Here is a 22253-nt window from a genome sequence, read left to right on the forward strand (position 1 = left end):
TAACCATTTACTGCATGCAGGCCATTGTACAAAGAAGGGCAAAAAAGAGTCCTGCTCCCAAGGAGCTCACATTCTAGTGGGAGAGACAGCATGCCAACAACTCTGTGTGTACAAGAGAGGCAGTATAAATGGGAAGTGACCTCAGAGGGAAGGCACTAGCAGTAGCGGGGAGGAGGCACAAAAGAGATGAGAGAAGGTACATCCAGTTGGCCAGAGACTCAGAGCCAGGTTTCCATGATTGCAATAGGGTGGAAGGGTCATGAGAAGAAAGTGTCTAATAGGAAGGCAGTTTTAAAGCAATAGAATAGATTTTTATTAAAGGGTACGGGGAAAGGTAAGGGCTGAGCTCACCTGTGGAGGCATTAGAGTCAGGGAGTGGTGGCAAGGGAAGACCAGAAAGACTCGCTAAATCTCAGGGATTCTGAGCGGATGATAGTTTGCTAGTCATAGGAAGAATGGTTAAGTCTCAAGCCTCTGCCTACAGCTGATTTGATTAATATTCCCTGATGACAGAGACACTGCTCTTCTTCTGGTGTATCTGGGACAGGTTTTCTCTCATTGTGTCAGATCTCCTCCTCCCCTTCTTCTTCAGTAAATTTTCCTAGAACTATTCTGATTGCTAGACAGGTGGCGTAGGAACTTGACTTAAAAGCAAGAATATAAGATTTGAACGGTTTAACTTTGTACATTGATTAAGTTTTCCTTCACATACATGAAAAGCCCATTCCTATCTACTATGATCCTCTGTCTCTCATGTAAGGATTTGCTATTTTCCTGTAAGGATTTCCTTCTGGAAGTAAAGAGAAACTAGTGGGGAAAGAGAAGCTTAGCTCAAATTAGTTTTTTTTTTTTCCCAAAGTTGCTTCAGAATTAAGTGAAAGGATATTTTACATTTAATTTTTGGCCTTCCATAACTTCAGGCTGCTTGCTGTCTCCTGTATAGGACATATCATCTCCCGTCTCGCTCTTTGAACAGCTGTTTCTAAGGTCTGGAATTCTTTCCTTTTTTACAACTTTTGGAATTTCTGGTTCCCTTCAAAGCTTAACAGAGGAGCCCCTACAAGGGACCTTTCTAGAGTTCTTCCAGTTTTTAGTTCTCCCCCTCACCCAAACACTCCACTAATCTGTGTATGACGCATAAGCTTCTGGAAGGCAGGGCCTGGTTAGGGTTTGTCTTTGTGTCCCTAGTGCCTATCACATAATATGTGCTTGATAAATGTTGGTTGATTTGAATTGTTGAACAAGGGGTTGGGGCTAGGCCATACCTCATTATCATTAAGGAAATGGTTTTGAGTGCCAGCTACCATCTCCCACAGTGATGATGAAAGCTTCAACAGCTCTCAGGCATACAAAGGAAACCAAGAGACATAGCAGCAGGCACACTGTTTACCAAGTTTACAAATCAGTTCTAATGAGTTTAGTGCTACATATCCTACTCTTGAGGGACACAGACACACTCTTACACATCATACCCTTAGCTTACATGTTGGCCTCTGGAGTATAGTTAGTAGATACCTTAAGCAATTGATAGTTTGTCTTCCTGAGTAATAAAACATCACTGCACATCATAATACTAACTTATTCTCAATAACATTTGGATATTCTTTTAAATAAGATGCTGGACACACACTCCTATGCGAGCTGTCTTTTATATATCGTGACCCTATTGACATGCTATTACATGTGCTGGTAAGTTTTTCCAGCAATAATGGTAGATTTGTATTATTCTGTGTATTCTCACCACTTGTTACAGAGGCCATGTGTTTGCAGGCCATTTGGCCAGGATTATCAGGTGAGTCTATAGTCATGAAACAAAACAAATTGAACTTATCTACCTGAAGCTCAAAACAGGGATGTTCATTTGTTCCCCACCCCCCCCTTCTGTGGGGCATTGAGGGCTAAGTGACTTGCCCAGGGTCACACAGCTAATAAGTGTCAAGTGTCTGAGGTCAGATTGGAACTCAGGTCCTCCTGAATCCAGGGCCGGTGCTCTATCCACTGCACCACCTAGTTGCCTCCAAAACAGGGATGTTCTCTTAACCGTGGAAGTATATTAAATACACCTGTTCAAATAATTTGCAGGCCTTATCTTCACAGAGTTGACATTTTGAAGAAGAAATAAGTGGACAAATGCATACTGTACCTGACATTATTTTGTTCTGTCCAACATTTATTATTTTAATTTTGATTGAGGGAAATACCCATTTGAATCTCATGTTCTTATTCCCTGTACTTTGTTCATTTTCTCTTAATAGTATTTTTAGTTGAATGTACTGTCTTGAGGATATTTGGAATGACAAGAAACATGGTTATGTTTGTATTTAGAGACATTTTTGTTTATCAGTCATGTAAAAATTTAAAAATACTTTTGTAGTTTAGAAAATTGGCATTTCATTTCTTGTCAGTAGAAGTAATTGTTTTGTTTTGTTTTTCTCCCTTTTTTTTGGAGAGGCAGTGAGGGTTAAGTGACTTGCCCAGGGTCACACAGCTAGTAAGTGTCAAGTATCTGAGGCCAGGTTTGAACTCAGGTCCTTCTGAATTCAGGGCTGGTGCTTTATCCACTGCACCACCTGGCTGCCCCTAAAGTAATTGTTTTATTGTTATTTCTGATACTGCTATACTAATTTCCTTTTAATGTAATAATAATCTAACTGAATTTTATAGCATGAATATTTGGATAAATCCAAAACATTTGCTAAAAGGTTTTTTACTTTTTTACTTCTTAGGATGTTTTATATACAGTGTGCAATCCTGTCGGAAAAGTGCAACGGATTGTCATATTCAAGAGAAATGGAATACAAGCAATGGTTGAATATCCTTTATTTTACATTTGTATTTTATAAGTATGAGTGTCTCATCCAGATGTTGATCATAGTTTTAATTGCTTCAACACTTGTTAAACAATTTGACATTTCCTATTTCACTTCAGAAAAGTTTACATATAACATGCTTTTTAAAAAAGCTTACGTTTTAGATTTTGCGACTTTAACACAGGGTACTTAATTACAAGATTCTAACAGTAATTTTATCTTTTCATTTTATTTTTTTTTTTTGCAGGGCAATGAGGGTTAAGTGACTTGCCCAGGGTCATACAGCTGGTACATGTCAAGTGTCTGAGGCCAGATTTGAACTCAGGTCCTCCTGAATCCAGGACGACTGCTTTATCCACTGCACCACCTAGCTGCCCCCTCTAACAGTAATCTTTAGATGTAGCTGTTATATTTTAAAATTTTAATTTTTTCCAGTTCTAATAGGGCAAATTTCTTTTTATAATAATTAGATAATTTATATAATGTACCCCCTTGAGTTTTTTTTTTTACTTTTATTTTTTTTAATTTTTTTGAGGCAGTTGGGGTTAAGTGATTTGCCCAGGGTCACACAGCTAGTAAGTGTTAAATGTCTGAGGCTGGATTTGAACTCAGGTCCTCCTGAATCCAGGGCCTGTGCTCTATCCACTGCGCCACCTAGCTGCCCCTTGAGTTTCAAGAAACTTAATTATAAGGCCTTTGGAAGCAGTAGAAAACAAGCTACCAGTATTCAGCATTACTTATTGTGCAACCTACTTTGTGGCAAGAGGAATTAAAGCAAGGGTTGTTGTGACAGTCTAGTGAGATATAAGGTATGTGTTGAGTACTTCATAAATCTTAAAGTTCTGTATCAGTGTAAATGATTATTATTTGTTCAGGTTTTCATTAATTCTGTTAGACTTTTAAAAAAAATTAAAATTAAAATTTTTTTTGTTAATAAACGTTTTTATTTAAAGTTTTGAGTTCCAAATTTTATTCCTCCTTCCCTCCCTCTTCTCCCCCCTCCCTGAGGTGGTAAGCAATTCAACATAGGTTATACATGTGAAATTGTGTAAAACATTAGCATATTAGACATTTTGTATAAGAAAACTTGACTAAAAGGAAGGATGAAAAAGTAAAAAATAGCATACAGTCTGTGTTCAGTCAGTATCAGTTCTTTTTTTGGAAGTGGATAAAATGTTTCATCATTAGTCCTTTGCGATTGTCTTGGATCATTGTATTGCTGAGAATAGTTAAGTCATTCACAGTTCTTCATCAAACAATATTCTCTCATTGTGTATAACATTCTCTTGTTTCTGCTTACTTCACTATATATCAGTTTATACAAGGTTAGACTTTTATAATCACCTCCTAGCTGACTTCCCTGTCTTTAGTAATTATTTTTCTTCAGTATAATCTTCACCCCACTGCTAAGGTCTTTTTAAAGTTTAGGTCTAACTAATGATGTCACTCCACTGCTCATTTTTCAGTGGCTTTTGTTGTTTATCTAGTAAGATGTGAATTTTTTAGCTTAGAAACTCAAGGTCCACCACAATTTTGTTCCAACCTGTTTTAGCACCTTGTCTCATATTACTTCCCTTTATATTATGGAGTAGAGCACCATTTTGAAGTCTCATCCTGACCTAATCACCTTATCACAATTTGATTTGCATTGGCTCTGTGTCTGCCTTTGTGCATCTCCCTATTTCCCAAATGACCTTATCTTTCTCCCTTTATCCTCAGATCTCAGATCCTTCTCTTCCTTAAAGACCCAAGTCAGGATAAACTTAATTTTTCTCCTCTCCAAATTAATCTCCTTTCTTGAATTTGCTAATACTACTTTGTTTAGATCTCTTAAGTATTTATAATTTGTATTGCATTCATCTGTGTATTTCATAAGAAATAGAGTTGGAAAAGCCCATTTTATCCTGTTTATTAGATAGCAATTTATGAGGGCACTGATTGTGTATTGCTTCATTTTTGTATCCTTAGTGCCTAGATACTTTAATAAATGACTGTTGGATTTAACTGAAGCACATAAATCCTAGAGTGGAATACATATTTGAAATATGAATTATATAGGCATATTGTAATCCATATTTGTAAAAAATTCTTTTTTTTTTTCTTTTAGTATTTTCTATCAGGAAATCATGCTTTTTGGGGCAGCTAGGTGGCGCAGTGGATAAAGCACTGGCCCTGGATTCAGGAGGACCTGAGTTCAAATTCAGCCTCAGACACTTGGAACTTACTAGCTGTGTGACCCTGGGCAAGTCACTTAACCCTTATTGCCTTGCAACCCCCCCCCCAAAACAAACAAAAAAAGGAAACCATGCTTTACATATTCTAATAAGATTTTAGGAACTTTAAATTAGTTATAGGTTTTATCTTTGTAATTCTTCTTATATCTCCATACAATTCTATAAATACTTTTGTTGATGATTTTGATTGTTGTTGTCTAAAATTGGAATTAGAAGAATAGATGGGAAATTAGGTTTCCTCCTTTGCATTTTGGGAACCCGTAGTTAAAAAACAACAACAGAAACTTCTTTTTAAATCTTTTCACTTTTGCTTAGTGAAACACTTCCATATGTGTAAGAGATTTTAGATTCTGTTGAGCCTTTTTCCAAGAAAGGAGAATAAATAAATATATCTTGGAACAATTTTTTCTTAACAACACTTATGTTTGAATCAGTTCTTTGTGCCCAGAAAGCTAAAGCAGCACTCAATGGAGCAGATATATATGCCGGATGTTGTACACTAAAAATTGAATATGCAAGGGTATGTATCTTTTAGTTATAATTCCTTAAAAGCAGTATTTATGTTTTAGCCTCATGCTTTTGACTTACTGTCATTTAATCTCAACAGCCTACTCGTCTAAATGTTATTAGGAACGACAATGACAGTTGGGACTACACTAAACCATACTTGGGAAGGCGAGGTAGGTATTTTTGTATTATAAAATGTACATCTGTATGCTGGCATTTGTATATGCAGTTAGTTTTCTTTTTCTTGCAATGAACTATAGTTAGTTCAAATGAGGTCTTGTTGATGAATGCATTGTTTCAAAAGGCCATCATGTAATCCTGGAGAAATTAACATTGAACATTAGCGCCCCCTCCTGGTGTGTACTGAGCTATCATGTAGTTCAACAAGGAGCCCCCACATGCAGGCACGCCCGCAGTTCCAGGACTTGCATTTCTCCAAGCAGCTCTCACTCTTTGGAGGAGAGGAAACTGATTCAGAATATTCCTTACAAACTACAAACTTGCACACTGCTTCTCTATGGAAAGGACTTTCCCCCCCAGCTGGACAAGGCATTAAGAAGGATAGAGGACTCCAGCAGGCTGACTCTACACTTCATCATGCACAACATCGGCATCAGCAAAAAGCCCTCTGAAAAAAACTCAGACTTGCAATTCACCTTGACTGCATACTGCATGCACCACCACCACCAGTTTTTAAAGGAGGACACTTAACAGTACTTCAGACTTGCATGGGATGAACACCATGATAGACTGTGCCCATTTATTCAATTGTATGTATATTGGTCTAATCTCCCTTAAGATTGCAGTTGTAGAACTTAACATTTCATTAAAGGAAAGTCTATAAAATGCAGAGTTTATCTACAATGTTGTAAATAATTTTGCACATTACTGTAATTAGTTCTTTACAGTTTAGATTAAAATTGTTATGTAGCTAATGATCAGGATTAATTTACCCAAAGGCCTTGGGCTGGGAAAGGGGTGGATAATACTTAAGGAGTCCACACAGGTATATTAAAGGCAAAAGGAATAGGGAGGTGCCCATTTGGTGCAATTAAATTACTTTTACTGGCATAATCTTAACTGTGGACATTGAACAAGGATTTATTCTCACAGTAATTAAAAATATGCATCATTGTAAAAGAAAAAAGACAACTTGCTTTGTAGATTGCATTTTGTAAAGTGGCTGTTCATAAAAATTGTCACTTTCTGTAACAATTCTTAGTAGACATTACTTATGTATAATTTGTGTGTTTTTTAGAAATTTAAGAAGTTGAAACCATCATGTCTATTTAAGGTAGAATATATTTAAACTTTAGATAAATATGAAAACAAAGGCTTTAATTCGTTTGAGATGCATATTCAGCTATTTTATAGAAATGCTGGATTTCATCAATATAGATTTGATTAATAAAACTGTCAAAATAACTGTGGTAATGCTGGAATATACAAATTAAAATGTGCATCTTGTAAAAGGCTAACAAGGGGGCTACAGTATTGGCTAGCTCTTACCTAGATGTGAGCATTTGAACTAGATTTTGAAAATTTATTTTTGTAAATCTACAAAGTTAAAAAAAAAGAAGCAGATTCTATTATGATATCCTAACCATGTTGGGTAGTAGGTACTAAAAGGCATAGACTAGCAAAGAAGATTAGATAATCATTTATCCATTTATTTATTGTTTTTGGCCCTTTGAATGACAATTGACCCTTAACTTTAATATCTAGAATCTTAATTTGTATGTTCATGGGGTTATAAATAGTTTTGTTACTCAGCTTTGGCTGAATCCCATGTTTTCCTACTAAGCATAGGTTTTGGCATGTGTAAATAAATGACTGAAAAATTCTTATTAATGCAAATATTGGGATGAGTGGTTGATGAGAAACCTCTTATTTATGCTAGTTTTCAGAGTTTGTTTATTATTATTATTCATTTAAGAGTATAAATTTGCATAACATGGCATTTCCAACCCTTTATGATTATTAACCAGATCTTTTGTTTATATGCAGTTGCCTAAATTACCCATGAATTAATCATGGGATCCATTGAAGTATAAGCATTAAAATATTATTTTTACTTCACTTTAATTGTTTAAGTTAGATATTTAAATATTGCCTTGCTAATCTAGCTGAGAGAAATGAGAAAAAAGGGTTGTAGTTATTCTTCGAAAGAGAAATTTCTTTATTTTGACTTTGTAGCTCTATATTTATAAATAATTTGGTAATTTATTTTTCTTCATTGTTTTTATCTTGTATAATAGGCCCTGGAACTGTTTTAGCTGTTGCTCTTTTAAAAAAACCTTATTTGAATTTCTCTGCAAAAGAAATAGCCCATTAATAGTTTCCTTATTTCTTTTTTTCTGTATCCTTTTAAATCCTTACTAAGTTTTTAGAAACATTTTCCCTGATTTTTTTTTTTTTGCTATATACTTTCCCACCTTTTGTCCTGTTTTAAGTATAGTCATGGAATTGCTCATAATTATGTGAGAAGTCCACAAATAATTATATCTCAAATACAGAGAATCATCTAATCCAATTCCTCATTTAATATATGAGGTAACAGAGGAATAGAGTGGTTAAGTAACTTGCCCACGATTGCATAGTCAAATAGTCAGTGCTAAGACTAGGTTAATTCAGTTTACTTAACTTCCAGTCCTCCCCATTGCCACTTTTGACATTATTAGAATTGAATTATCCAGGTGCTAGCTATAATTTTACTAATAATATAATAATATGTTAAACTTCCACTAGATTGGGGGCAGGGGAGAGAAGAAGATAGCTTTCCAAACTTGAAGATTGAGTTTTTCTCATCTCCCATGGAACTCATTTGTTCAAAGTATACCAGGGATTATACTGGTAAAAACCCAATACCTAGTTAAAGATTTAAATATTTGAATTGAATCACACTGATCACTGTATCTTTATTTGGTCAGCAGATCTTCTGAAAATTGTATAATGAGGTTTTTTAAAAAAACTAAGCAAATGTTCCTGAAAATTTTAGAATCAGGTTTTACTTTAATGATTCTGGTTAAGTTTGGGAAATCTGATATAGTTTCTCTGTAGTTTAGTAAAAATGCTTTGAGAGTGTTTTATTGCTCTCATCCAATAATGTTGACCCCTTGGTTAGCTTTATCTTGGTATATTTAAACTGGGGGTTGTTCAAGGTATTTCCTATTGTTAAAGTCAGTAGAAACTGACTTTTGGTTATAGTTGAAATACTAACTCATGGTACCATATGGGCTAGGAATGTGCAATTTTCAGCATTCTCATAAATCAGTAGGTGTTTGTAAATATGTATATGTACATATAAAATACTCTCTGTTTACTGATTGTGAAACCATGTAATACAGGTTGTTGTTGGCTTATGCTGAAACTTCTTGAAAGAAGCCCACTTTGAAAATGTGTTGCTGTTGAAGCTAATAGTATGATTCAGGTACTGTCTTTCAAAAGTCCTGCACTTACAGCTTGTTTTAAAGACATACATTGGTAAACCCTGTATGATGTTAACCTTTAGCATGGTGTACTTTTGCACTTTCTGAAAATTATCCAGCCTTCCCTTAAATTCTAAAGTGTTTTGTATCTGCTATTGGCCAAAAGATTTTTTCAAGTTAAGTGGATTTTGTTAGAAAAATTATTTATCTAAACTTTTGGTGTTAAACAGATATGATTTGTGTTTAAATTGGATATGAATGGTTTAAAAAAGTTAACCAGGAATCAAACTTCTTTCTTTGAATTGTAATACTATGTGTCCGGTATGAAAACGCTATCAAGTGCACAGGTCCACATTGTTAAAACCACTTTTCTACTTCTGTGTTAGATAGAGGAAAGGGTCGTCAGAGGCAAGCCATTTTGGGAGAACATCCTTCGTCCTTTAGGCATGATGGATATGGTAAGTTAATGAAAGCAGAAGGAATGTAGTAGAAGAAATTGAGAACTGTTATGTGTGTGTGTATACATGTATATGTGTATGTATGTGTATGTGTATAAAATTTGGTGAGGCAATTGGGGTTGAGTGACTTTCCCAAGGTCACACAGCTTGTAAGTGTCAAGTTTCTGAGACTGGATTTGAACTCAGGGCCTCCTGACTCCAGGGCTGGTGCTCTATCCACTGTGCCACCTAGCTGCCCCCGATATATTTTTTTTAAAAGAATGTTCTGTGTCTGGTGCAGGGTGAGGGTGAGGCAGAGGGAGAGGGAAAGGGGGAGAGAGAGAGAGAGAGAGCACGCGTGCAAGCGTGTGTGTGTGTGTGTGTGTGTGTGTGTGTGTGTGTGTGTGTGTGTGCATCCATGCAGGTGTTTGTGTTTGGTCTCCTTTAAATGTAAGAGAGGCCATGTGGTATAATGGACAGAGAACTGATCTTGGAGTTGGGATGACCTGGATTCAAGTCCTGCCTCTAACATACATTGATCTTTTGACCCTGGGCAAGTCATTTAACCTCTCTTTATTTATTCAGTATATGCTTATAAATGTACATATTGTTTTCTCTGATAGAAGTAAGTACCTTAAGAGTAAGGGCTATTTTAGTCTTCGTGCTCCCCAGCACCTATTGCAGGGCCTTGAACATAGTAGGTCATCCTTAAATACAGTTATCCCTTCCACAATACAACTTTTCCCATCATGGTTTCAGTCTATCTCAGGTTAGCATAAGTTAAATGGGAATTTTGGGGGAGTTTTGCGGAAGTTGCAGACAATACATGAAGGCTAACAGATGACATAAAACCAATGACCAAACACTTAACCCAAATTTTATAATAAGGTACTGTAGACAATCCCATAAAAGAAAAAAAAATTCAGTCTTTTCCCTATGGTATGAAGGGAATTTTACCTGGATTTTCCAGAATGCAGAGGCACTGTGCCCTTAATCTCCACCTTGTGGAAGGCATAACTGTATTGATGTTCAGTGACATAGGCAACCAACTTATCAAGCCTATAAATTGCACAGGGGTAGCTAGCTTATCTGCAGTGGTAGAGAGGGTTCTTTCACTGGAAGTTCCCTATGTCAGTGAAATCCACAGATCAAACAACTCCTCCAACCCTACCTCCCACTCCCAGTATTGAAGGTAATATCATTGTTAATTTTCTCTTAATGTTTGTTTATACAGGTCCCATATTATAATGGACTCCTAAGAAGTTGTCTGTATTCTTTTGTAGTGTTAAATAACATGCCAACATCCCTTGAAATAAATGGGCTTTTAATTGGGACTTAGAAATTTTATTATGTGTATTTTGTGGTATGGTTTCATGATATAGACTTTTTTGGGGGGATGGAGCAATGAGGGTTAAGTGACTTGCCCAAGGTCACACAGGTAGTAAGTGTCAAGTGTCTGAGGCCTGATTTGAACTCAGGTCCTCCTGACTCCAGGGCCGGTGCTCTATCCACTGCACCACCTAGCTGCTCCCATGATACAGACTTTTAAAAAAACTTTTAGGATGATAGATTTAGAACTGGAAGGGGCCTTCAAGGCCATTTAATTTAGTACGACCTCTCATTTTATAGGTGAGGAAATTGACTTCCCTAATATAAAAGAGAGTGACAGGCAGGATTTGAACCTGGGTTGTCTGACTCCAAAGCTAGTAGTCTTTCATTATGTTATGCTGCCTCTCATAGTAGGCAAAATCTCATCTGGTTTGAATGATTATGACTGTCCTTCAGAAGGTTATTCTTCTATCAGCATTTTTGACACTAGAAAACTTCAGGTGATACAGTTAGGAAGGATTGAGTGTTTGTCAGGGAGGGGCTATATCATAAGTAGCTGACTGCTGTTCTTGCCAGCAGGAAGTGAAGAATGCTTTTGATTAAATGTTTTATTGAGATTATACAAATTGGCATCTGAAATTACTACATTATTTAAGTACTTTTCAGTTTTTAGCAAAAATACTTTCCTGATGTTATTGTGAATCCCTTTTATGAAATCCACAATAAGTTATCATTTAGGCATCTATGCAATATAGCAAAATAGATGTAGAATTCTGGACATGGGGTCAGGAAGACCTAGGTTCAGATTTTGCCTCAGACACTTAATAGTTTTATTTAAATTTTTTTTTTAATACTTGCAAGGCATTTGGGGTTAAGCGACTTGTTTAGGGTTACACAGCTAGTACACGTCAAGTGTCTGAGCCTGGATTTGAACTCAGGTCGTCCTGACTCCAGGGCCAGTGCCATATCCACTGCACCACCTAGCTGCTCTACACTTAATAGTTTGTGCTTTATCCACAGGTTTATTTTGAGGATCAAATGAGATAATGTATATTAAGTTCTTAATAAGCCTTAAATAACTATATAAATGTCAACCATAATCATTCTACTTTTGCTAGGAACATTTCCAATGATAAGGTTTCCTGTCCCATCACTTTCCTGGTTACGTTTCTCATCACATGCCCCAGTTTGCTAATATGTTTCTTAAAATGTGAAATTCTAACGTGATTCTCCAGATGTAGTTTGGATACTATACTTCTCTTAGTTCTACCTGTGATTGCACTGTCTTTTTGGATAACTATGTAATGCTTAGCTCATTGAGCTAGTTAACCTGAGTCTTTTTCCTGACCTGTGCCTCTGCCCCAATTTATACTTCATATATAGTTGATTTTTTTTTAATCTGAATGCAAGATTTTTTATTTATGCCAGTTAAATTTCATCTTGTTAGACTGGACCCACTGTAACAGCCAGCTAAACTTTTTGCATCCTGATTTCAGTCATCCAATTTAATAGTTCCATTTCTTAACTCTTTCTTTCCTCACTTTACTTTCTTTGTCAAATCTTTAAATTTGATAAGTGTACCATATATGTTTTTCTCCAAGCCCAAGAACAGGAATTCTCTACCACTAAAAAAAAATCCTTCCAGGTTAACATCCATCCATTAATCAACATTCTTTGGTTTTAGTAATTCAATAATGAGTTCGACAGCCACACAAAAAACACCTATTAAATGATTTATGTAAAAGACACTCTGCTAGCTGCTGGATGAATCCACCATACTGTACTATTCAGTGCACTTTTCTCTGTGTGCATTATCCACAAGGCTATAGTAAGAGACTTTGTCAAAAGCCTGGCTAAAAATCCGGGTATTCTGTGTCTATAACATTCCCCTGAACTATCAAGCTAGTTAGCAAGTCTATTTAAAAAGGAAATGAGGTTATTTTGGCATAACATGTTCTTATAAGCTGAACTCATGCTAGCTCTTAATTATCACTATTCAAGTTTTCATGAGCCATCTGTTTCATAATCAAATCTGGGATTTTCCTAGTGATGAAGGTCAAGTTCATTGGCATAAGATTTTAGTGTCTTCATCCTCTTCCTTTTGAAAATTCAAACATCTACCTATTTAAAATACTGTGGCATTTTTGTCATTTTCTAGGACTCCTCAAGGATAAATGACCCTAGTTTATCAGTCATATCTGGAAGTTATTTTAGTAACTGTAGTATAATTCATCTGGGACTAGGTTACTTGAACTCTTGGTTTCTTGTTCAGTCAGCAAGCATTGACTAAGCCCCTCTTGTATTCCAAACACTGTCCTGTTAACCTGGGTGCCATGAACCTTGAAACTTTCAATATTTTGATAACTGTATCAATATATTTTCTTTCCTTTGTAACCTTGAACGTTTTATGCATTTAACAACATCATTCTGAGAAGGGGATCCATAGATTTCATCAGATTACTACCTAAGTGTCCTTAACACAAAAATGGTTAAGAACACATGGCTTAGAAATCCAAAGATAAAAACGAAACAGTTCCTTCCCTCGATCATACAGCTTATCAAGGGAGACACATACAGGTATATGAGTATATGAGGCTGTTTTGCAGTGGGAGCTCTTAGCAGCTGGGGGGATCAGGAAAGGTTTTATATGGAAGGTCATATTGGATCTGAGTTTTGAAGGAAAGTAGGAATGAGGAAGGCCTACATTCCAAGAATGGGGAAAAGCCTCTACAAAGGCATGCAGACTAGTGAGAAAAACAGGAAGAAGGACAGTTTGACTGAATTCTCCCATGTGTGAAGGGAATTAAAAAAGGCACAATAAGTCTGGAAAGGTTGGTTGGAGCTAGATTGAGAAGGACTTTTAATAACAAAATGAAGGAGTTTGTACCTTTTTCTAAAGGCCATAGGGAATCACTTGAGTTTATTGAGGAGGGGAATGACACGCTTAGACTTGTGCTTTAGGAAAATCACTTTGGCAGCTCTCAAGCCTAGGAAGAAGAGGGAGAGACAGGATACAGGGAGATATATTATAAGATTATTGCCCGAGTCCAAATTACAAGTTTTGAGCGCTTTTGAGGTCGGGTGGTGCTATGAGTGAGTACAGAGGAAGCCATGGATTCAGCTATTGTTGTGGAGGCAGAGTCTGCAGGACTTGGCAGTCGAGGGGGTGTGGGAGGAGGCAGCGAGGTACTGTGCAAAGAAGGCTGCATTTGTAGTCAGAAGACTCAAATTTGACTTTGCTGCTTACCTGTGAGACATTGGGCAAGTCACCTAACTTCCCTGGGCCTCAGGTGCTTAATACATAAAATGAAAGATTGGACTGAATGACTTCTGAGGGTCCCCTCGAGCTCTAAATCTACAGTCTTTTGAGTTGAAGATTGCTAGGTCGCAAACTTGTGTGGCTGGAAGGACATTGGTGCCCTAAAGAGAAATAGGGAAGTTGGAAAAGGGGGGGAGGGTAAGAGTAGAGAGGTGGCAGGAGAAGATGAGCTTCATTTTAGATATGTGGAATCTGTCATTCTAATAGAAATATCTAGTAGGCAACTGCTGACGTGGAATTGGATGCTAGAAGAGAGACTCGGTCTAGATCTACAAATTTGGGAGGAATCTGCACAAAAGTGATCATTGACTCCATGGGATCCGATAAGATCACCAAGTTTAAAGAGACAGGAGTAGGGAGCTTGGACAGGAGTCCTGGGGTATGCTCATTGGAAGTGGCATATGAACGAAGATTTAGCAGAGGAAAAAGAGCAATCAGAAAGGTAGGAGAGAACCGAGAGAGCAAAAACCAGTGAGGATGAGTGTATCTAGAATGAGAGTGTGGTCCTAGTGTCAAATGAAGCACAATAGTTAAGAAGGATTAAGAAGAGGCCATAACATATGTCAGTGAAGATATCATTGGTGACTTTGGAGAGAAGTTTCAGTTGAGTGATGAGGCTGGAAGCTCTATTGTGGAGGGTTGAGAAATGAGAAGAGAGGAAGTGGAAGTCACAAATGTAGGTAGTTTTCTGTTTTGCTATGAAATGAGCAGTGTTATAGGATGATAATTTGAGGGGACAGCTGGGTCAAGGAAAGATTTTTTTGGGTACAGGAGACCCAAGTATGTTTATAAATAGTAAGGAACCAATCAGTAGCTAGGGAAAAATTGGAGTACTACTAGTTTATTATGCAACTTTTTTCTCCCTTGGATATTTTTTAAGAAAATTTTATTTTCATTAAACAAAAATTTATTTTCATTGTCTTCTGTGTCTCATGATTTAAAAAAAAAGGCCCATGTAACAGATATACAGAGTCAATCAAAAAATTCTTGCACTGGTCATTTCCATTATAATGTCTCATTCTGCATTATGACTCTATTACCTTTCAGTCAGGAGACTGAACTAGCATGACTGGTATGCTTCATCATTGGTCCTCTGGAATTGGATTGATCATTGTATTGGTCAGAGTTGTTGCCATTGTATAAATTGTTCTGTTTCTGCTCACTTCACCATGCTTCAATTTACATAAGCTTTCCCAAATTCTCTGAAACTCTTTCATAATTTCTTACAGTACGATGATAATCTGTTTCATTCATATACTATAATTTGTTAAGCCATTCCCTCCCAATTCATGGGCACCCACTTAGTTTCCAGTTCTTTGCCATTACAAAAAGAGCTGCTGTAAATATTTTCATCCATCTGGGTCTTTTCCTCTTTAATTTTCTTGGAGCATAGACTTAGTAGTGGTATTGTTCTGGCTCAAAGGGCATGCACACTTTAATAGCTTTTTGAGCATAGTTCCAAATGGCCGGACCAGTTCACAGCTGTACCAGCAGTGCATTCATGTGCCTGTTTTTGAACAGTCTCTCTAGCATTTGCCATTTTCTTTCTGACAGCTTTGCTAATCTAATGGATATGTGGTGGAACCTCAGAGTTGCTTTAATTTGCATTTATTTAATTATTAGTAATTTGGAGCATTGCTTTTCATATGCTTTCCATAGGTTAGATTTCTTTAAAAACTGCTTGTTCACATTCTTTGACTCTTATCAGTTGGAGAATGGCATTTACTCTTATTAATTTGAATCAATTCCTTAAATATCTTGGAAACAAGACCTTTTTCAGAGAAACTTTCCACAGATTTTTTTCTCCTAGTTAACCTGCGTCCTTTCAGAAACCTGTATTATTTTTGCTTGTGCAAAACGTTTTTAATTTTATGTAATCAGAAATGTCCATTTTATCTTCTCTGATCTTCTCTATTGTTTATTTGGTTATGAACTCTTCCCCTCTCCATAGATGTGAAAGGTAAATTTCTTCCTTGCTCCTTTAATTTATGATACCCTTTATGTTTTGGTCCTGTATCCATTTGGAGCTCATCTTGGTATATGGTGTGAGATATTGGTCTGGACCTCATTTCTTCTGATTTCTCTCAGATTTCTTTCCAGTTTTCTGAGCACTTTTTGTCTTATATTGAGTTCTTGTTCTAGTAGGTCTTTGGATTTATCAAATACAAGACCTCTTGTGTTTGTTTGAATCTGTATATTACACTGGTTTCTCTGATTCTTAACTGATACCCATCTTTTTTTTGGGGGGGGCAGTGGCTGAACAATTTGAAAATAGGTTTTATTTGTACCAATCATTTTTGAAGATTACTACTTTGTTATATAGTTTGAGATCTAAAACTGTTAGGCCTTCTTCATTTCTACTTTTCTTCATTTCCCGTGATATTCTTGACCTTTTTGTACCTCCAGATGAATTTTGCTATTTTTTTCTGTCTCTTTAAATAATCTTTTGGTAGTTTGGTATGACACTGAATAAGTAAATAATTTAGGCAGTATTGTCATTGTTATCATATTGTCTTAACTGACTTTTAATTTACTCTCAACCATTTTTGCTTTATACTTTTCAGTCTGACAGTTGTTGACCATTTAAAATAAAACAGAAGCACTTTGACATCCGTTAACTTTGCCCCATCTACCCCAGGTAGTGGGCATATCATTTTAGTCTCAAAAGCCTTTTGTTGCCCTTTAGTATTTTTTTCATAAGCTGTGTGAATTCTGGGGTTGGTTTTCCTGTATATTTTCTTATGGGATTATGTCTCTCTTGTATTCCATCCTTGATTATATATGACCTTGCTTCTATCTTTAGTATGTGTTTATATGTCTGAGTTCATTGGAGAGTTACGCCTGTATAGCCATATGAATTTCTTTAGATTCATAGAATTTAGAACAGGAGAAAATTAGTACCTAAGCAAGTTAAGTGACTTAGGGTCACATAGTAAATAGTAATAATGATATTGGGACCTAGTGTCCAAATCCAGCAGTAGTTCTGTTTCATCATGCTTCCTCATGCCCACCTATTGAGAAACATCTAAACTCTATACCCTAGCATTTATGGACCCTCTAAAGTCTGGTTTCATCTCTCTTTTCAGACTTATTTCATATTGCCTTCCTCTATATATGACGACCTTTCCCCATACTACACTTTGCAGTTTCCTGCCTTCATTCCTTTGCCCATGTTTTTGTATTTCATAGAATGTTCTCTTTTTTTGCCTCTTTCTCTATTTATAATTCTACTCTCCATGCCCCTTTCCATGAAACTTTTCCTTCTTCCTCTCTCTCTCCCTTTCCTTCTCCCCAGACCCTGAATCTACCTCACCTAGCATTTTGTTTCCAAGTCTTTACTAATCTGATACATTCATATTTTTCTCTTAGTAGGGAGCTATCCCTACTAAGCAATAAAGTCCATGAGGGTAAGGGCTTTTGTCCTAGCCAAACTTTGTGTCACGTCAAACACTAACATAATGCTTAATATAATGCTTAAAGGTTTGTCTTGAATTGCATCAAATATCTTAGGCTTTCCAGTAGGGCTGAACTTTGAAATGCTGCTTCCCCATTTTCTTCTTCATAGTGGTCATTTGGGATTCTGTTCTTAGAATTTGATTCTCAAGGGCCTTCCATTCCTCTTGAATTTCATGAATCACAGAATAGACACCTCTGAACTCTAGAGGATATACAGATTATGTTCAGTCTTCCCTTTTTCGATTGTTGAGAACTTTAAGATGACAAAGTCATGCCTAAGATTTTTTTCACTTCCACATTACCACCCTATTCAGTTCCTTCTGAAAGTTAAAATAGAGAAAACAGAAGTACTTTATGACATCCATTGCACCATCTAGCCCAAGTAGTGGGCCAAATCAAAGATTTATTATATCCTCTGCTTTTAACAGAAGAAACCTTCAGAAGATGCCTGAAATTCTCTTTTCCACTGTGTATATTGGGGAAAGTGGACTGTGTGGAAGCCATAGTTTAACCAACAGGAGCAACCATAATTCAGCAGTACTCAAAAGACGCAGGAGTTTGTCAATGTGGGGAAACTCCCAGTGTAGGAAGTTCTTCCACTAACACAGATTGCAGCTTGTCTATATCTTTGTGGATAAATCATAGGGAGTCAGGCTGCTAATTAAATGATTTGCTAGGAATTGGTTACACAGCTATTGCCATATATGGAATTTGAACCCGACTCCAAAGCAAGACTTTTATTCACTAGGCCATACTATTTCAAACAGCAGTGAGACAGTGCTAAGTACAGAAGTTTGTTTGCTTTGATTCCAAGAAGATTTTTCTATATAAGCTGCTAATGATTGCTTAACATCTTTGGTTATAGTTATCAGACAGGTTTTTAATTCAGAGGTGAAGACTACCTTCAGGGAATCTATAGTTACTCATGACTTAACTGTCATTGCCAGAGAATGAGTAGTACCACATAAGTGGATTTTCTAAGTAACTGACGTTTTATCCTTCTAAGCACTAATTTTATTCATTTTTTCAGTATTCAGTTTTGTTGGAAATTTCCTCAAAATGTGTTGCATTTTTTAGCCCCCTTCAAAATATATACAATATAACCTAACCTTATCTTGGTGATTTGTTATTATGAACATAATTAGTTATACTAAACTCTATAGCATAAGTATATAGGCATGTCCTTTAGCACTATTGAAGGGAAACTGCTCTGCATCAGAGGACCTAGTTTTAAATCCCGTCTGATACTACCTATTGGACCATAGGCAAGTCAATTAATCTTCATGGATCTCAATTTCCTTATCTGTAAAATGAGAGGATTTGATATAGTCGTATCTGAGGTTCCTTCAAGGTTTAGATCCTGTAAGTGTTGAAAGTTATTTTTTCCCCCCCAAATTGCCCTATGGTGATATGTTTTCGGTTATCCTGTCTGCTTTTTGTAGGATGTTGTGTGTGTTCTGGCTGTTTTCACTAAGTCCGCTCCTTGACTCTCACTCTCACTTTCTTATTGGTTTGATGCTAATCTTTGGGTTGGTGATCAGGTAACAAATTCCTTAGAACAGTATCGACAATGTGAAGAAATAGGTTCCTGTAAATAAAACCCATATGCTTTAGTGCAAGACATTGTGGTGCCTTGTTTGACAACTTAGAAAAGTTTAGGATCTGGGTTGGCAAGACTGCCCAGATAAATGAAGTATAATTGTATTTGGCACCCATAGCCTTCTTAGATTTCATATTAGTCATAGAACCCAGGGGAAAGTTCATTTCAGTGAATCCTACTACAGGATACAGCTTATAGAGAACTAATTACTCCAGTAGAGCATTAAGGTGGTCAAAGTTCACCTTATAATTAGAAATTATTATCAAAAGAATACTTTGGTAGGATATTAGTTATATTATAAATTTTTTAAATTTGCAGTTTAATGCATCTAGGTCAGTGTAGGATAGACATGGTATAAATTGGTGAAATTCTTATATGTTTAAAATATGTGCTTTGAGGGGGCAGCTAGGTGGCGCAGTGGATAAGGCACCAGCCTTGGATTCAGGAGGACCTGAGTTCAAACCCAGCCTCAGACACTTACTAGCTGTGTGACCCTGGGTAAGTCACTTAACCCCCATTGCCCTGGGGGGGAAAAAAAAGAAAACAAACAAAATATGTGCTTTGAAAATAAGCCTTCAGAAATATGTTAATAATTATTATGTTTTCTTCATATTAAACTAATTCTAGGAACTTACTTTTTAATAATGAAGTATATCCACTGAAGCTTTTACAAAATGAAGTAATAAGTGCCTTTTTCCCTCCAACCGTTTTTGTAGGTTCACATGGGCCATTATTGCCTTTACCAAGCCGTTATCGAATGGGTTCCCGAGATACACCTGAACTTGTTGCATATCCCTTACCACAAGCTTCTTCCTCCTATATGCATGGGGGAAATCCTTCTGGTTCAGTTGTTATGGTTAGTGGGTTACATCAACTGAAGATGAATTGTTCAAGGGTCTTCAATTTATTCTGCTTGTATGGAAATATCGAGAAGGTAAACTTCATGAAATGACCATTTATTGCTACACTGTCTAATTAGAAGTCCTGAAACAAATCCAAAAATACAGTGCCCTCTTCCTCATTTATTCTTCCCATTCATTCATATTAGGACAGTATTATAAATGTGACAAGTAAAACCACCATAGGTCTTTAGCTTACATCCAAATAACTTCACTAGGGGCCTGGAGTCTGGAAGACTTGAGTTCAGAACTGGCCTTAGACACTAGCTGTGTGACTCTGGGCAAGTCATTTAACCTCTGTTGCTTTATTTTTCCTCAAATGAGGATAATAGCAGCATTTACTCCACAGATTTGTTGAGTCTCAAATTTGTATAGTGCTTAGCACAGTGCCTGGCACAGCATAGGTGCTATATAAATGCGTATTCCCTTCCTTTCCCTAATTAAGCCCTGAGAATTGGATACTTTGACAACTAAATGACCTTTAAAAAAACCCATGCTTCGGGATGAAGTTCTGGTCCAGTGAGTTACTGGCTATCTTTGGAGGACCAGCCCTTTAGCTAATTTTGGAAAGACTCATTACCTGATTTACTACAGAATGATGAGCTTTTTGGCCTGAGTTGCTCTCAAAGACCATCTGCTTAATCATATAGGGTTTCTGATATGGGTCAGTGGAAACAAAATCAAAAACAAAACCAAAATCAAACAAAATCACTGATCTTTGAAAAACTAAAGGTGAGCCCAGAAAAATTTCCTTTCTCTACAATAATCCATATTCACTCCAGTCTTCGGAGATCAGTCATTTGTGGGACTGGGTCCTGGCAAAACGCCACTGAAACCCTCTGTGATTTGGCATATGTAGTCTGAATTGATCCAGGTGTTCATTTTATAAGATAAGTTTTAATTATCATGCATGTGTGATTTAATGGCCTACCACATTTGATTGAATTAAATTTAAAAACAAACCAAAAAATTCAAACCTACTTTTCCTAATAGTGTTTAATTGGTAACTTAATTCAGTCCTCCCATTAATTGAAATCTTGAAGCCATAATATTTCATCAAGTATAAACCAATGTAATCTTTAAAGATCTTTTTGGTTGCTCACACAGATCTTTTGAGATTTACTGATATTTAAGACTGTGTCATTTTTCCTTGGTATCTTAGTCAACTTCAGATTTTTGGGTTGATGTTAATTATCTAATTTAGGGAAAAATTTTGCCTCAACCAAGTTATTAACAGGATTTTGTCACTATTTTTTTTCCCTCTGTGGCTTTTTGTGTGTGTGCACATGTGTGTATGAAGCATATGTCACATCAAAATTCAAAAACAATAAAGGTTATTGAACTAAAATTTAAGAGAAATAGGTGCTTCCTGACATTTCTTCACCTTTTTAAAAATTCAGACCTGTGATTTCATTGATGGACGAAACTCCTGGCAAGGATATCTGTCCCCTCTGTCAGTCCAGATTGATGACTGTTCTAGGATATTGTATTGTTATATAACTTGTTCTACATCACCTGGCTAGTTTATGTCAGAGGCCTTTTTGATTACAAGGTTTTCTCCCAATCTATTATACCCTGTTTCTTCTCATACTTTTTATTTTATTTTATTATTCTTTGAGTGTTAGGGACAAGAAGGTAAATAAGCTACCCATTTATAAGCCATGTCATTGCTGGGTAATAATGCTGCTCACGTTCTACTGGATTTTGGTATAAATGAAGCAAAAAGGTCAGTGGCATGCTAGAAGAAAGTGGCAGTTCAGATGATCTTCATGCCATTTACTCACAGCTTCTTTAAATTTGATATAGAATTGTAGAATTAATTGGTTGCCTTTTTTCTTTTATATTGACAGGTAAAATTTATGAAAACCATTCCTGGTACAGCATTGGTAGAAATGGGTGATGAGTATGCTGTAGAGCGAGCTGTCACACATCTCAATAATGTCAAGTTATTTGGGAAAAGACTTAATGTTTGGTAATTTATTTTAATAAACATATATTAAATGCTGCTTCTCTAGGCCTTGATAATTCTGTATTTTTTTTTAAAAATTGAAATTGTTTGAGTTTTAACTCAGTTTTTTTAGAATTCAAAGCATATTTGAAATGAGTGCCTATTGTGGTATTTATAGTATTTGTGTTAGAAAACTTTTTCTTGGGCTGACTTTTTAGTCTTATTACAACAGACTGTACTAAAATGGCAGCTTTTAATTTGATAAATATTTCTTTTAAAATATGCT

The 22253-nt window shown here is 36.3% G+C and overlaps 1 protein-coding gene across 1 annotated transcript in view; it reads left to right on the plus strand.

Moving 5' to 3' along the window:
* Positions 1 to 22253, plus strand: part of HNRNPLL (heterogeneous nuclear ribonucleoprotein L like) — a 59598-nt gene that overhangs the window by 32232 nt on the left and 5113 nt on the right. Inside the window, exons 4-9 of the mRNA XM_043984195.1 lie at positions 2727 to 2812; positions 5468 to 5564; positions 5652 to 5724; positions 9366 to 9437; positions 19837 to 20054; positions 21870 to 21991. Coding sequence (XP_043840130.1) covers positions 2727 to 2812; positions 5468 to 5564; positions 5652 to 5724; positions 9366 to 9437; positions 19837 to 20054; positions 21870 to 21991 — 668 coding nt within the window. The remainder of the gene's footprint in view (positions 1 to 2726; positions 2813 to 5467; positions 5565 to 5651; positions 5725 to 9365; positions 9438 to 19836; positions 20055 to 21869; positions 21992 to 22253) is intronic.

This window comes from Dromiciops gliroides, chromosome 2, assembly GCF_019393635.1.
Source record: "Dromiciops gliroides isolate mDroGli1 chromosome 2, mDroGli1.pri, whole genome shotgun sequence".
In the NCBI taxonomy this organism is placed as follows: domain Eukaryota; kingdom Metazoa; phylum Chordata; class Mammalia; order Microbiotheria; family Microbiotheriidae; genus Dromiciops; species Dromiciops gliroides.